Source organism: Delphinapterus leucas, chromosome 16 (assembly GCF_059928025.1).
Source record: "Delphinapterus leucas isolate spDelLeu-1000000601 "Yukka" chromosome 16, BTC_Dleu_Yukka2, whole genome shotgun sequence".
Lineage (NCBI taxonomy): Eukaryota > Metazoa > Chordata > Mammalia > Artiodactyla > Monodontidae > Delphinapterus > Delphinapterus leucas.
This window is the reverse complement of record NC_143144.1, coordinates 63302261-63319672: the sequence shown is the minus strand read 5'-3', so window position 1 is coordinate 63319672 and position 17412 is coordinate 63302261. Positions and strand designations below refer to the sequence as shown.

Genomic DNA, 17412 nt, shown 5'->3' with positions numbered 1-17412 from the left:
CACCGCCGAGGAGCCAGGAACAGCGGGAAACTTTCTAAACTGAACCGCACTCTTTCCCATCTCTGGCAGCTGAGAGATATTCACATACATTTCTTGTACCTCCATCCCCTCTGGTTCATTTCTTTCCTCCGTTTGGTCATCATAAGACAGCCCGGCCATTGCTCAGGGTGAGACTCGGGCTGCAGAGGGACAGGGCTGTCTGTCCGCTCCTGTCCCCGGGGACCCTCCGCATGGGGCTGCCAACACCAAGCTGGGTCCCCATTTGTCACTGAGGTCAGTGTCTCACTCTGCATGGCTGGTTCTGACGCCAACGTGCGGCGACCGGGACTTGCTTGCTCCAAACCTGCCCTCGAGCCGTTTGGCGGCCCGAGGATCCCAGGATGCTCGCCCCTCATTACCCGGACATGCTCCGCAGCAGAGCGTGTGCTGAGCGCTGACGTCTGTCATTCTGACCTTGGGCTGGTAATGCGGGGACCGGCTGGGGGCGAGGCGTGCGTGGCAGTAGCAATCTCTCTGCTTGGTTGAGCTCACCAAGGAAGAAAAAAATAGTTGCTTCTTTCACTGGTGGTGGTGGTTTTTGTCACAAATATCTCTACTTCAGGGGCAGTGAGATCCATCTGCTGTATAACTTGTGCGTCAGAATATTAGGAAGAACGTATCGCTCTGGCTTCCCAGGCTCTTTGCAAAAATTGCCCTTGCCTGTGATGCTCAGAAAACACACCCAGAAGGTCTGGTGAGGGCAGGGCAGGGAGAAGAGATGGAACAGGATGCCTGATCCAGGCACCTCATTGGTCCAAGGGGCTCTCGTCAGTCAGCCTTTCTCATACGCAGCTCTCACGCTATCAGCCCCTAGCTCGGAAGCCTGCTATGGCTCCCCATGCCCTCTGCACTGAGTCATAACTCCATCCCTGAGCCTCGATGGGTCTACAGTATATAGCCCCTCCCATCTCTCTCTCGGCTTGCTGCTGCTAAACGCAATACGCCTATTAAGACCTCCAAACCCTCATTCTCCTATTGAGCTTGTCATTTCTATTCCCTCCTTCTCCAAATCGCAAGATTTCTTCCAAAGTCTACCCAATTTTTTGCCTCTATCTTTCACTGGCTCTGATTATGCCACAGGACAGCTTCTTTCTTCAAGCTTGGTGCAGTATTAACTCTTTCAGTTATTTCTAACGTTTGCACAATGCTCTTTGTTGAACATCTTCTAGACACACACAGATGCATGTGTGTGTGTGTATATAAAACCCCAAACCAAGAAAAATAAAATTAAAAAAATAGGTTAGGCAAACATAAATCATGAAGAAGTACAGTAAAGAGCTAATTCTTATTATTTCTCTTAAATGCCTGGATAATCTTACTGCAAATCATATCATTATTTTTTAAAAAATATGATATACTCAATGCAAACCCCAAAGGGCACTTTGGAGAGAAGCCAGGCTATAGGTTTATATTCTTCCCATTTTCAAATAAAATGCAAAAGAAAAAAAACTAGTGATCATTTTAATGAGCCTTTAAATAAATTCTTGGCTAGAGCACACTGCAGCAATTTACACAGGGGACCACATGCATATATTTGCCGAGAAAGGGACTTTGTGACTAAAGAGTGAATTTCCAAGAATTACTCTAGATTCCTTTCCTTTAAGTGATTAGTCTGAATTGAACCACACTTCATATCCACTCCATCACTGGGTCACACTTGCAAAGGCAAACTTGTAAACCAGTGTCTGCCCCTTCATTGATCCACCTCTCTTCCGACTTCTTAACTTTCCTTTGTTCTGATTTCTCAGGCCCTGATGAAGTCGGATACTTTCACTTTCGGGGGGGTTTCCTTTCTGGTTCTTTTTCTGAACATACCAAGAAGAAAAAGGTTTGAACTTGGAATCAGTAAATGAAGACGGTTTGGTCCAAGTTCTGTTCTTTTCCTTTTTTTCACTCCTTCCTCTCACACATTTCCCCCTAAACTCAACTTCCGAAAGACTGCTCTAGCCTCTCGGTAACTGTTAATTTACGAGGCAAGAAAAACGAGGTGGTTGTGAATTAACAAGAGTGGGACCATTTCTCTCCGTCAGCAGAATAGTCAATCTCTCTCAGGCAGTCAGCAGGTTTGGTTTTAAAAGAGAGGGAAGACGACTGGAAAAACGCAGGTGGCAGCATGCCCCCTCGACAGGGCAGGATGTGAGACTCTTTAAAAACCCAGGGTTCTGGGGTCTACATCCTCCTCAAGGAAGCTAAGAAGCAGGAGCCCAGCAGGGGAGGCCCAGCAGCCCTGTGGATGGCCTGCAGGGTCCCTGGATTCCAGGGTGTGGTCCTGAGGGCAGCTCCATATGAGGGGTCCCTTTCTGTAGCTGGTTTCCTGCAAGAAAATATGACGTTTCTCATTTTATCCTAATTATGGTCCCAGAAAGAGGGGATAGGTAAATGGTCGTTTATCCCCACTTTACAGCTTGAGAAACGGAGGCTCAGACAAGTTAAATGACTTTTCCAAAGCCCAACAGCTAATGAAGAGAAAGGTCTAAACCAGAAATCCTGATTCCTTCCCTGACACTCTGGCCCAGGCGACCTAGCCTCACTTCTTTGATAACCGTTTGCGCCTCGGGCGCGCTACTCAACCATTCTGTGCTTCCAACGTGCTCAAGGCAGTTTGGATTCCAGACCCTTGATTTCTCATCCAGGTTCATCTGAAATGGGATTCCAGCTGCAATATTGCTCAGACTTTGAGACCAGAGAGATGAGAAGCTATGGATGCTTGTATGAAGCCTACAGCTTATAACACACGCTCACTGAGATGGGCAGGGAGTACGTATTCCCAACTGTTCCCTACCTGCACCCACCCCCGTCCCCCAGTCCAGGTTCTCCACCAGATCCGTGTGCTCCAGCTGTCAACAGCCCATGGGCTGAACAGAGAACTCTGCACTAGGAGTCAGCAGACCCAGTTCCAGCACTGGCTCTGCTGCAAATGACTTCATGACCTCGGGCAAGCCCACAGGCGGTCTCTTCTGTTAAATGAGGGCCTGTCTAGACAGTCTCTGAGGGCCCTTTCATCCCCAACACGTGGTGAGTCTAAGAATTAAATATGAGTGAAGGTGAGTTACACGAGCACGTTAGACCAAGGTAAGTGACCATCAGCAACGGAATCTGAGCAGGTCGAACGGACCTCTCAGTGCCGAACCTTCGTCATCTGCAAATGGACTAATGATAGCACCAGCATCATAGAGTCGCCGGTGAAGTATTCAATGAGTTGATTCACATAAAGCATTTAGAATAATTTTTGGCACACAGTAAAAATTCTCAACAACTGCTAGCTGCTGCCCCTCCCCCTCCTCACCATTATTATTGTCATTCTTTTTTTTTTTTTTTTTTTTTTTTTTTTTGCGGTACGTGGGCCTCTCACTGCTGTGGCCTCTCCCGTTGCGGAGCACAGGCTCCGGACGCGCAGGCTCAGCGGCCATGGCTCACGGGCCCAGCCGCTCCGCGGCATGTGCTATCTTCCCGGACCGGGGCACGAATCCGTGTCCCCTGCATCGGCAGGCGGACTCTCAACCACTGTGCCACCAGGGAAGCCCTATTGTCATTCTTATTGTTTTCATAAACACTTGTTACCTTGGAAACAGAAATGAATATTCGCGCTAAGAGGGATTTCTCTTACGTGCTCTTTAAATATAGCTTATTGTGCACATTTTCTGAAGGAAGAAAGCGGGGTCCACAGAGATGAGGTGCCTGGTTGAGGCTGTAGGAAGTAGGTGGCCATGAAGGAAGAAGTGTGATGCAGCAGAGCTGGTCCCTTGCCTGCTACTGTGATACTTGGTGTCCTCACCCCCGGGTTGCCAGAACAGATGTAGATAGCATCTCTAGCTCCCCTTCCTGCTGGAGGAGGGCTGTGCACGCCTGGGTGAGCACAGTGATGCTCTTGGGAAGTTGCATCAGCTCATGCTGGTGGAACCCCTCAATTGTGCCATGGAGGATGCTGCAGTTCTGAGTTCCACCAGCAGAGACAGCAGCTTTCAGGGAACCACCCACCTTCTGAACAAGGAACTGGGACTTCAGAAGAGCTGGCCTGAATGGGAGGGCTTATCTGGCCAATGTGTGGCCATAAAACCAGGAGCTTTGGGGACCACCCCTTCCAAGGACTAGCCAACTGGCTATCCATTGAGCCCAAAGTCCACAGTTGCGCACGCATCACCATGTAGCCCTCTGAGAGGCACAGTCCAAATGGTGGTCATCCAGACCATCTAGGCTGGAAGGAGCCCCAAAAAGTGTAGGACCTACCCTTGCCACTGTACAAATAGGGAAATGGAGGCTCTGCAAGGGAGATGTCTTACTCAAGAATACCCCGTCACCCAGGGGCAGAAAACCAGGACCAGAAAGAAGATGTCTGCCGCCTTCTCCTACTCTAATGGTCTTACTCTGAACTGACACAAAAGGTCCCTCTGAATTGCAGAACCTTCTATGTGATTCCTCTGAGTCAAAGGGAGCATGCGAGCCATGCTCAGCTTAATTTATCTCACTCGGATCATAAAAGCATCACTGCAGGCCCCCAGCAAGAGCAGCTTCTAAATGTTATCCTTATTCTGTTGCCCCGAAAACCACGTTGCAAATACCGACTCTTCACCTGGAGACTGACTTACTACTCAGGTCATGGCACATGACACCAATTGGATACAAGGATTAAAGTAGATTTGGGACACCCTGCCAGGCCCCACACCCTGAATTCCACACCCTAGCCCATCTAAAACATTTCAAAATACGTAAGTTTCATGTGAAAATATGCAGAGAAAAATCTGTTAAGAAAATCAGGAACTGATGACAATGATGGTGTGGCTGTAATGAGCCCTTGTTCTCGCAGGGCGACAGTCATCTATCTGGAGCTTAGATTACAGAGCGGCTGCTGCAGTCCCCACCTGGCCAACATCTCTCATGGACATTACCTGCCTGGCCCTTGTCTGCATTTGCGATTGAGTCCCTAGGTCTATGCATGCAGCTGTTTTCTGTGTGCATCTCGTCTGCCCAAGTAGACTGCACATTTCTGAAAGCCGGAAACTCCCGTCCAAAATACTTTGCTCAGAGCTAGACACTTAACAGTTTAATAGCCTAAAATTACCTTTCCACATTCGTTTTTTGCTTTGCTTTAGTGTAAGAGATTTTAATATCTGTGAACTGAAAGTGTACTACCTTAGAGCTGACTTTCCCTGACCCCTCCAACGATCTCAGGAGACATGGTGAAGGAAAGCAGGGGTCCAAGATTTTAAGAGTCTGTGTTTTGTTTTGCTTAGAGGTTTTCCATTGTGTCAAAGATTGCTCAGGGTTATGCTGCTGTATTGAGAGACTGACACGGGAATAACCAACACCTGACCACACACACAATGCCTCTTAACAGCTTGACAAAGGCAGCCTGCTCATCGAAGAAATCTGACTGGTAATTCCCACTGTATTTCTGCAGGGTAGCCTGGAAGTAATTATCCTTCTCCCTGGTAAATCAGTTAGGAAAGGAGGATCTAACACTCCTCTCCTCCTCCAAAAAACTGCTAATCCTCTAACAGTAATGGGCAGAAAGCCCCAGGCAACAGAGTTACTACGAATAGAGAGATGAATGCACTCACCTGGTCTTTTTACCTGTGGCAGGGGCAGCCGAGCTGAGGCAGGTCAGAGTAGAGAGCATGCCCTGTGTGGTCAGACAGAGGTGGATGGACCACCTCAGACAGAGGTGGTCAGACAGAGGTGATCTAGCTACTTTAGAGAAAGCAAATGGCTCATCTGCCTGAGCCTCAATTTCTTCACCTGCCAAATGGGAACAAAACTACCAGGCTCAGGGGATTAAGAGTGAAACTCAGAGTATAGAAGTGAACTTAGCCTAGTGCCCAGAACTTATTAGGAGCTCAACTTTAAAAAGTCTTTATCCTCTTCTGATGTCAGCCCTTATGGTCCTCCCGCCCTCCTCCAACCCCACACAGGCGCACACACCTCTACCCTGCAGTAATTTGATCACATTCCCTGGCAGTCAGGACTTTTGTCTGCTCTCTGGCATTTCCAAAACACTCTTTCCAAATCTGCAGGTGTCAGCCGTTTTCGAGCCAGAGCAATTAGGCCATAACAGGCCTGCATTTCTCCATCCACTCAAAGATTTGCTCTTAAACAGATACCTGTGTCTAAGCTAAGCCCCTCCCTTGTTGAGGCACAAAGACTTCAGCCTGTTTGTACAAAGCACAGTGCTGGTAAATGCAGGCTTGACCTCGGCACATGCCATTCTGCATGGGCCTAGGGACAGAGCCAGCTGACGGTCATGAGTTCTAGGAACCCAGGGACGTTTATCTCCTGCAAAGGGAAGGGGAGGCTGTGAGCAGAGCCCTCCTCCAGAGGCGAGCCTCACATCCACATGGGGAACTAATGCAGTGCTCTTCGTGTTCAAAGTGCCAGACGCAGACATCACCCAGGCAATGGGCTAACTGGCCAGTGGCCAGAGAAAAGCAAACAGCAAGGGATGCAGAATCACATCAAATACAAGTGGGGCAGGTCAACGCCATTAAAATAACGCTGATGCCCCATACCTTAGGATGGTCTAGAACACTTCAACTCAAGTAGCACCCAGCACTTCATACCAATACTCTCATTTGGAAAAAAAACTAGTAGACACCACTAACCTAAATCTCAACTTCCTTGAGGGAGTCCAGCATTGCCAGATGTATCCTAATTTGTCCCCCAAATAAACCTCCTGGAAAGACTGTTGCAGACTCACCATTTATAAGTAAAACAAGCTTGGTGTGATTTACATAGAGGCTATTTCCTTATCTTGCCTGACTTCTAAAGTGCCTGGGATGACTGGCAATTATATAGATAAAGCTTCTAAAAGGAGTCTGAGCATAGTTAATGCTAACTAAGGTTATCACTGGTAGGAGACTGTATACATGTTAACCACTTCTACTTTCAACCTAATAGCTTATTAGCTATCTACATTTGGAGGTTTTATGTTCTCAAAAAAGTGTTAAGACGTCAACAATTAGCTTTGGGAACAACTATATAAATACAAGCACACGCTACTGTTTGGCTAGGGGTGACAGAACTCTGATGTACTCATAGCCTCCAAGGAAAGCAGTAGCCATCTGTTACATAAGTAACTCATTAGGTGAAAAGCAAGTGTTTCGACAAGATTAACTAAAAAATCTGCTGGAGACTACTTCCATTAGCTGGTTGATAAACATGGGCAGCTACCGATAATTTGAATGCTTTGAGAATCAAAAGAATCCTGCTTAATTCAAGCTCAGATGAGAATCCAGGTGACCAAAGGTTTAAACTCCAAGACATGTAAGCAGGACACTTAAAAAAAAAAGAAAAAAAGTTTCATTGCAAGGTCATAATGACCCAGAGCGCCAGACCAATAAAGAAACAAATAAGAGTGTTTTCATTTCCATCTAACTGTCAATTTGCCTGAGCGGCTTGAGAAGCGTAGTCTAGGGAACTTGACTATTCTAGTTAAGAGAAAGTCACCATGTAGAATATTTGTGTATCATCAGTACCCCAAGGCTCAGAATACAAGCAAAGACACCCAACACCAAAATGAAACCAAATCTAATTTCATCTCTCCTTGGATGATTCGGAAAGTCCTTCAGGAGCACACAGTCTCCTTATGAAATTAATGTCTATTGGTATTTCCAAAATAAATAAATAAACAAATCCATGATATTAGTCTATCTTTTGTCTGTCCCCTATCTGAGTGAAGAAAATGTCTGCACTTTTAACCTTCTGGGCGGCAGTGCCTCTTAAGGTGGGATTTAACTGTGTTTTGGTGGTGTTTCTCTGAAAAGGCATGCAAAACAGCCTAACTTTTGTCAACTGGGCAATAACTCCTGTGAGGAAGTGCTCCAGAGAGCCCATGGTCTGAACACCACCTCTGGGAAGGAGAAATGGAGGTGCACTTCTGCACCAGTGGGCTCCAAATCCCAGCTTTATGATCCTTCTAACCCTGGGTATCTGCCTTATCCTGCCCTTTGTCTCCCACACTACTGAGCACCTCTAGGTCATACTAAGAAGAGATAAAACAGTCAGGAGTGGAGAAAAATGGAAAAAAAGACTGAAAGAGATGTTATGAGTAGGAGTCCAATGGGAAACATACATGACAGATGACTACCAGAATGGATGCCAACAGGTGTGACCCTTCATGTGCGCCTTGGGAAAATCCTCATGAAGACAGCTGATCTATCACCTACATGAAGATGTGATTAATTCTGCTGTGGTCCAGATCAGTGCTAAAGGACATCTGCCATGTGTCAAATACCCCCTTCTTGCTTCTCCCAGAGTGCAGACACCCCCTATGATTCCACCTGACCCCAAGTCACTGTGTTGGGTGGGAAGAGCTTTAAGCTGGGAGTTAAAAACCAACTGCCCATCCTGCCGCTGACCAGCTGAGTGACATGGGTGGGACATCTGTCCTCTGTGGGCTTCAGCTTCCTTCCTAATGAAGGGAGAAGGCAGAGGAAGAGTGGAGATAGATCATGGCTGACTTGATTCAGTCAAGTTTTATCATGTGTCCATCATGGACGTGGCTTCAATTCAAGGCCACGAAGCAACTGCCTCAACCTCCCCGGTCAGGACTAGACCACGAGTTTTGAAGCACGGGGCTGTGGCTATACGGGAGGGAAAGGAGCAGAGCGTGGGCTGAAGCCAAGAAACCTACACTGAGCATCAGGAGCCCTGAGCTCTAATGGCTCCATTCCGTACTTGGCTTGGGAGCCTTTTCTGGCTTCAGTCTCCTCATCTGGGAATTAAGACTATTATAGATGACAGATTCTCAACCAAGGCTCCGTGGACATCTTGGGTCCAGAGGGGGGATTCAAGGTGTTCCTAAACACCTAAAAACTGTTTGCAAAAATTTTGGGGGCATGTGTCCAGAGGGAAGCTCTAGAGCTTTAATCACATTGGCAGAAGACTGCAGTTCAAAAACTACAAATAACTGCTTGTATCGATGAAATCTATGATCCCTTCCAGCTCTAACATTCAGTAATTCAAATAACAATATTGAAAAATGGGGAAATGACAACCCTTTGGGACACAGCATTTATTTTCTAAAACCATCCATCATCCCAGGCCCCCTCCTCCCAGGAGGTCTCGGTGACCAAAGTCTGACCTTATATGATTTCACCCATGTCCTGGCTGTTAAGTGAAGAGGAAAGACAGAAAAGAAGAGGCCAGCAGAGCCAGTGTGCTCCCCTGGGCCTCAGAAGGAGCTCTGGAGCAAGTGGAAGAATCCAGGGGCTGCCTATCCTTCCCTTGGAGGAAACCGACTCCCTCTTTACAAGGAGCTCTCTGAAAACAGCAGCAAAAAGGAGGCTATAGGAGGACTCGGCTCTGGAGTCAAGCAGACCCATTTTCAAATCCCAGATCTGTTGCTCACCATGTTATCTGTTACTGTCTGGCATTAGGCTAGAAAGTTACTTAATCTCCCTGAGCTTCAGTTTCTTCATCTGTAAAATGGGGACAGTAGTCATTTCTACCCCAGAGATTCATTGTGAGGATAAATGAGATAAGGTATGTAAAGCACACACCGCCATCCTTGGCTGAGAGGAACCCCTTACGTAGTTATATAGTTTTATTATTGTTATTGTTGTTGTTATTATTATTATTATTGCTACTAGGCAGTCGTTAGAATTCCAATGTCTGTGGTGTTCTTGGCATATAAAATAGGCATTCTGTAAGTGACTCCACGGCTACTGGTTTTTTTCCTTAACTCCTAGGCCTTGGCAGCCCTGCCACTCCGCAGGGAATGCCCAGGACCCATTGACCACCCCCTCTCACCTTTCTTTTGTTGGTGGGATTGACGTAGAGGTAACTGAGGACAGTCTTCAAGCCCACTTTGTCATTGAGCTTTTCATAGGTGGTGCCGTAATCCGTTGATCTGCAGGTAGGAGAGAAAGAAAGAAAGGGAGAGATTGTTTTACCAAATGGGGGACTGTGTTTCAAGGGGAGCCCAGCTCTCCCCCAACCTGCATCTTTGTTCCCAAATCACACGAGTGCTTAAAGGTGCTCTTCAGAGATAAAAGGCCCCATTAATTTGAGAAGAGCAATGAGACTGATGCAGCTGCCTACTACCTAAGCTCGCTGCCCTTTGCTCCCAGCCTTTCTCAGAGACCTACTTTCCCGCCCTCTGGGCGGCTGCGAGTGACAGGGGCTGCTGGGGAGCCAGGCCACCTGCCACAATCAGCCCTCTGTCCCCACGGGGCATTGCAGGGACCTTCTCCTGAGGTCCCTGGGTACAACCAACTTCACGCCCCTCCACTGAGCCTGAAGCCAAGGGCCCCTCAGAAGGGCAGGAAGCACTGTATCCAGGAGCTGTGGGGTCCAAAGGCCAAATCTGGCCGCACCCGGCAGAGTCTGAGGCTTTACATGGGAGCGATGGTGTGTCGGTTGAAGAGCCAGCGACACTGAACTGCTGCCCATAGCTCATCATCCCAACGATCCTGCTGGCCACCCGCCCCTCCTTTGGGCCTAATGTCCAGGGCTCTGACCTCATACCAAGACCACGAGTCAGGGCTCAGAGAACAAAGGCGGGCCAACCAAGCCACAGGCTCCTTCCTCTGCATCCCGCCTTTCCACAGAGCAGGAGGGACAGCGAGTACCCGACAACGGATTCAAGTAGCCGAAACCCCTGCTGCTCCCGCCTTGCTTCCCCACTCCCATCCCAGACACCTCCCTCCCTTTTCAGACCACCAGGAGCTTCAGGTCCTCACCCCCTTTCTGCCATCGCCTCCCTTGGCTAGACTCAGGAAACCTCTCCCACTGGAGCTTTAGAAGGCCACAGAGGCCCATTCATTCTCTCTACGGTGAAGTGACCTCATGGGTGCCTGCCTTCCGACGCCGGCCCTGTGTCCCCCTAGTAACTACCTGCCCCTATCTTTCCTTGGTCCTTTAGCCACCTCCTAACGCTAACCTGCTTCTGCCTTGGCCCACAGATTGGCTTTATAAGTCTAGCAGCCAAGCTCTGTGACGACCTTTAAGAACTGTCTCCACCCCCATCCAACCTGGCAAATTCCATGTCCCAGGCCCGGCTGAAATACCCACCCTTACCTCTGGTTAAGGCTTCACTGGTCCTCTCCCTGGTTGCCACTCATTTCTCCTCTGCACCAGAACAAAGTTCCCCATCTGTTGTACACCCAAGGCACACACTGTACATGCCCCTTTCATTTCCCCATATTGTCATGATGAGTTTCCTTATGTTCTGTTTCTCCAACCACAGTGTAAGTTCCTCAAGGACACGGAACTTCAGAGAACGCTATGGGGAGAGGAAAGAACATGAACTTGGGGCACAGCAAAATCTCTGGTTACTTCCTAGATGGGCAGCTCCCTGGTCACATGACCATGTGCAGGTTACTTCACCTGCTGGAGCCTCAAATTTCTTATTTGGAAAAATGGGGATAATTTAATCTCACAAGGCATTTCTGAGGATGCAAAAATACAACACATGGGAAACCTCCTAACAGGATGTAGGCATTCTGAAATGTCAAAAAATAAATAAAAATACAAAGGACGTTCACTTCTCCTTTCCCCAAACTGTACAGAACCAGGTCTTACACATCATGCGCGCTTGGCCCGTTTATTGAAAAAAAAAAAAAAATCAGTATTTCTAATCCGTCCCTAGGCTACAGGCCCCACACGGTCATCGGTTATGCTAACTTTAATACTTAGCACCCCCCCCCCCCCGCCGCCGCAAACTGACTTCTTATCTTCTGTCTCCTGTTTACCTTAGGCACTAGGACTCAATGCCAATCGGAGAAATCCTTGCCTTTATCTCTCGAACCCAGCTCAGTCCCCAAGTCTTAATGATTCTATCTCCTAAATAACTTAGAACCCCCGATCTTCCCATTCTCATTCCAACGCTGTGGCTCACACATCATCGTTTTTGCAACGATTCCCCAATTGGACGCTCTTCTTCAACCTTCTCCCCCTCCCACCAATCTCCATGCTGTCATTAGGTTATATATCAACCACACAGATCTGTCCACCTCACTCCGTGGTAGTAATTACCCACTGCCTGCACACAGTAAAGTTCTTTCTTCCAAGCTCAGTCTTGGAAAATCTGGTTATAACTTCCCTTACTAGACCTATTTCCAGCCACTTGCTCCTCTGCCCCTTGCTGTCCAGCCTCATTCAACTTCCCTGAATGTCCTACATTTTTGTGGCCTCCATTTCTGGCACATCATTCCCTTCTGCCTGAACTACCTCCAGCCTCTGTTTCCTCTACTTGGTAAACTTCTCTGCAATCTTCACACTCAACTCCAATACCACTCTCTTTCCAACTTTCTCACTGGGAAGTTAATCACCATTTCCTTTGTGTTCTCATACCACCTTGTACATATTTCTATTCTAGCATTTATCCTATTGTTGTCATCATGCTATTTTTATCCTGAGACTTTGCCCTTGACTATACCTTCCTAAGGGCAAAAGCCATTTCTTGTAACAGCCCAATGCCTTGCACCGTGCCTGGTACAAAGCAAGTACTGATGTTTGTATTGTTTTGCTTTGTCTTTATTTGCAAGAGTGAATGAACGACTGAACCTGTCCAAACCCACTCACAAGTTCCTGACCAACTGCTAACGTTTAGTGGTAGCTCAACAGACAGCCACACCTAGAAAACACACCTGATACTTCAGATACAACTTGCAGAATGGTAAGGTCTTTTAGTGCCAGGGAAAGATCTAGAACTAAGTTAAATGACACTAGAATTAAGGTGAAATGACCAATCACTCTGACCTCCTATCCTACCCAGGGCAGGGGAGAAGACACACCATAATCTCTACAGACTGTCAGCAGTGTATTTTTCTTAATACAAATAAAATATTTTATAGAACAAATTGCTTCTTGATTCTACACTCTTGAAGGCATAAAGATGGCACCGGGTGGGAAAAGAAAATTGAACTTGGAATCTGGAAATCTAGGGTCTAGAGTGATTCTGAAATGTACTCAAAGTGTCACCCTGGAAAGGTCAACTCTCTAATCCTGCTAAAGAAAGAATTACTCTGACGCTTGTTAAAATGGAAAGGCAGATTTCATTCAGGACTATTGCAGTAGGTACAAGGACCACAGCAGTGAGGTTTCGAAGTAGAGGAGGGAGATTGGACTCCACTCCAAGTACAACAAGGAAAAAGTGGGAATTTATAGCCAAAGAGAAGGGTGGGAGTCAGTGGATAGAACATTACTAAGAAGGTAGGGAAATTCTTTGCTAAGCCGACGCGACAGGATTCTCACTGAAGGCAGGTCAGGGTGGTCAGACGTCCCCTGGGGGATGGTGGAGGATGAGGAATTTGACCAGATATTGAGTATGATGAGATACTGCAAGGGGTTGGGGGGATCCTGGCTAAACTCACTTAGCAGAATTGTTGCTAAAAATGGGCTCTTTGAGGACATATCCGAGGACAGGGCCTGGCTGAAAAAGAGCTCGGAGGGTCCTGACTAGAGCTTGGTCAAGAAGAGAATCTTTGTCAAGCCCCATTCTATCATCAACACAACAGGTTTAACTCAGATTAATCATAAGGCCCCTTCTGGACTTGAAATCTTATTATCCCACCAGCACAGCGCTAAGCTGTTTCCAAAGAGCAACTTTTCCTCATGCTATATATAGCAAACATCTTACTTATAAGAGCTAAATTCTCAGGGCTCCCTGCATGACTGGTGTCACAACGAACTTCCTTCCCGCATCCAAATAACCCTCATCAAAGGCAGTGTACTTAGCATGACGCACAGTCTCTCTTCCTGCAAGCCGCACAACCGATTCCCACTGACTTTGCTGTCTTCCAAAAGTGGCTGCACAGGGTAAGGGCTTCCCAACAAAGGATACGCCACGGCTCAGCTTCCTCTGTTCCTTGGGCAGCTGCTGCTCATTCAGGCAAACAGAAACAAGTCTCACTCAAGTGAGGACACCTCAAGGAGCCACTGAGCCCTGGGACCAAAGGAGGCCTGGTCTCTGCCCTTTCCAGCATGGAGGCCACACACCGCGTTGACCACAGAGTTCTGTGGGCCCCTTTCACCTGGGGTGAGGGGCAGCTGGCAGAGAGGCCTCAGCACCACTGCCAGAGCCAGCTGTGCCTGCAGAAGTCGCTTTGACAGGAAAGCAGACCATCCTCCACCTTGTGACTCCAGACATCTACCGGCGGGGTCTCTTAGAGGAAGCAGGCTCATTTCCCCTAACTTAAAGCTAGTTTCCCAAATCTTGACATCCTGACGCTAAGCTCCTAACGCTGAAATGTCCTGAAAGCTGGAGACTTCACACACATGCATGGGGCACCCGCCATAGGCCGGGCACTATGCCAGTTACCATTTGGAATGGCTCAGAACACACAGCTAACCTGGCAGGCAGCATGTGAGAAGTGCCCAGCCACAGGGCTCCCAGCTTCTGTTCTGGGCTCAGATTCCTGCAGTTCCAGAAGGTTATTCCACTGCCGTGTGTGTGTGTGTGTGTGTGTGTGTGTGTGTGTGTGTGCACGTGTGCACATGTTTGTATCTCCCTCTCTCTTGCTCTTTGTCTTTCGTTACGAATTATTTCCAGAACACAGAAAAATACAAGATGCCCAGTCATATACCCACTACTAGATTTATATGTTGTTTAGGAACACAAATGCTTGACCATCTTTTGGAGTGTTTTCAGATTCACATAAATGTTATCATACAGGATATACATTCTGCAGCATGATTATTTTGTCCAACATTCAGTTTGGGGGGTTTTATCCATGTTGACACACCTAGCCATAATTCATTCATTTTAACTGCTGTAGAGCATTGTGGCTTACCAATAAACCACTGTCTATTTATCCTTTCAACCCCTGATAAATATTTTTGTCTTTTTCCTTTAAAATTTGCTATGATAAATGTTTCAATCGCCATTTGTACACGTGGCTTCTTGTGCATCTGTAAAGAAAAGTTTTTTCTAGAGAGACATCTTGATGTGCAATTACCACTCATACTCCATGCATAACTTCTTTGCTGGTATTTAACAAATTTTTCTCTAAGGAGGCCTTCAAAGAGACACTCCCTTAGTCCCCAGCTCCAGAAATTGGGTCCTTCTTTATTGCCAGGGCCTGAGTCCATAGCTCCTGACCTGTCTCGTCCCAGCTATCTCTGTCTCTGGAATCCTGAATTCCAGAGCATCTGAACCCAGAGAGCAGCTGGGGCCCTGAGTCCCGGCTTCACGAGTGCCGTGTCTGGTTTTCCCATTCACATCACTGTAGGTCACCTGCTCCATGGCTCCACTGCCTGCCCAAGGACCCGCTTGCTGTCGGGCTGGGCCTCCCAGCTGCCAAGCACTCACACTCCTCCCCAGGTGCCCGATGCTGACTGGTAGACAAGATGTGTCCATCCTCTTCAGCCTCCCAGCACTCCTAGTCTGAGCCCTTCAACTATTTAGAGCTCCTGTCCCATCCTGATAGGCCTCCAGAAGACTTCCGTGTGGGCCAGTACATTCCAGGAGGACCCCCTCAGCCTAACTTCCCATGGTAGTCACCCAAAGCCAGTCTCTCAACGACAGTTTCCAGGGTTGAGCTGTGAATACACTATACTTCCATCCGCCCAGCAAGCTCTCACTCCTCTAGTGAGCTTCTGCGGGAGCGGATGGTGGCAACAAGCATATGGCTTGCTATTTTAAAAGTGAAAGAACAGAAAAGAAAAACTTTTAGCCAACGCAGCCAAGTCAGCTTCCTGGTAGAGCTGAGCTGGGGCTCAACACCACCCCCCCTCGCTGCATCCCCAAAGCCACATTCCTGCCAGAGGTGAGAGGGCTCCAGAGGGCACTCTGCCAGTTCTCACCAGCCACCAGATGTGCAGGATAGGGGCGGGCACACTGCTCTCCTAGTCCCACCAGCTGCCTCCCCTTGTTTGCCACCTGTGCTCTCAGCCCCCCTCCTCCTTCCCTCTCCAAGCCTCGCCCCTGGGAAGGAACTGGGAAATTTCAAGTCTTTTACTCTTTGATTCTCTTATCAGTCTTTCATCTTCTCAGTGGACTCCCTTCTCTGTGATATTATTTAAATTAGCAAACAACCTCAGTCCTGATAGTTCCTTTTCCTGTTAGCAATTTTATTTTTGCTTTGCTCATTTCTTAACACATCTCTATCTGTTCTCTGTTATGGCATCCACCATGTGCCAGGGACTGGGCTTACCCCTCCTCCCTCCCCAGTAAGGGACACTTATGAGGAGCTACAAAGCTCAGGCAAGCAAATTGCTTTCTGTAGAAGGGCCACAGAGTAAATATTTTAGGTTTTGCCAATCTCTATCACAACTACTCAGCTCTGCCCTTGTAGCTCAAAAAAAGCCAAGCAGGATACACTAATGAATGGGTGTGCTGTGTTACAATAAAACCGTATTTACAAAAGCAGGCGGTGCACAATTGGGTGGCCAGGGCTGCTCTAGCAGACTACAGTATCAACCCCTACCATCCCCACCACCAGCCAGGCTCCCATCCCGCTTTGGTCTCTAAGACAACTTCCCAAGATTCTGGCCAAGGTCTCTGATACCCTAACTCACGCTTCCCTGTCTGGCTGCCATCAGGTCAAAGTGTCTGCCTAAGCCTGGCACTCAGGCCTTCTCAGGCCTTTGCCCCCGTTACCTCCCATCTTCCACTCTCCCAATGAGCTTACGGCTGGCAAGTGTCCAGATTTCCTCCTTTTTGACTCCCAGCTCTAGTACTAACTACATCTTAGAGACTTTTCCTACAACTTCAGCCCACACCGTCCTCTGCATTTATATCAACAGCGTTAGGAGTTCCCTATTTATTCTCTGAATACGCTTATGTGCTTTTTTTCTTTTCAGCAATGACTAAAAGCTCCTTAAAAGAAAAACAACAAATGAAATCTCTTTTGAATTGCTGAAAGTGCAGAGCACTAAGTAGAGAAAACAAGGAAGATGCGAGCAGGGCAAACACAACTATACCCAGTGCTGGATGAACTAGCCCTGTGAGCTCTTCACTTCTCTGAACAATAGGGGCGCTGTTGGGAGGACTCCACAGAGAATAGTGAGAAACATAGTCTAGCATCTGATAAACCCCCGTGCCATAAATGTGTGTGGTTGTCATTTTTACGACTACTCCAGATTGTATTTTTCTCAAGGACAATCACGTTGGGTTATTTTCCTTGATTTATAAACTCCTTCCGCTTAGGGGCTGAGGCACATGGACGCCCAATTAATCATTAAGGAATCTTTGGCCCCAGTTTCCAATGGATGCCATGAAAGTACAATACGGCCCAGCCGCCTGGGGAATCAAAAGGAAGAACCAAGCTTCCACGTGCCGGGCCCTGGAAAGCCTCCACCAGCCTTTCCCCCTGAGTGTGTTCCCCTGAGCTACACCAAGAATAGTCAACAATCAAAGACCAGAGGCAACAAGGGGCTCCAGTGTGTGGTGAACCACAGCCCCCTCCGAGGGCAGGGCAGGAGTTTCCACAGCAT

At 47.8% G+C, this 17412-nt stretch overlaps 1 protein-coding gene across 1 annotated transcript in view; it reads right to left on the bottom strand.

Annotated features, from left to right (window-relative positions):
- SORCS3 (sortilin related VPS10 domain containing receptor 3) overlaps nt 1–17412 on the bottom strand; it is a 587799-nt gene that overhangs the window by 324296 nt on the left and 246091 nt on the right. Inside the window, exon 3 of the mRNA XM_022568819.3 lies at nt 9784–9883. Coding sequence (XP_022424527.1) covers nt 9784–9883 — 100 coding nt within the window. The remainder of the gene's footprint in view (nt 1–9783; nt 9884–17412) is intronic.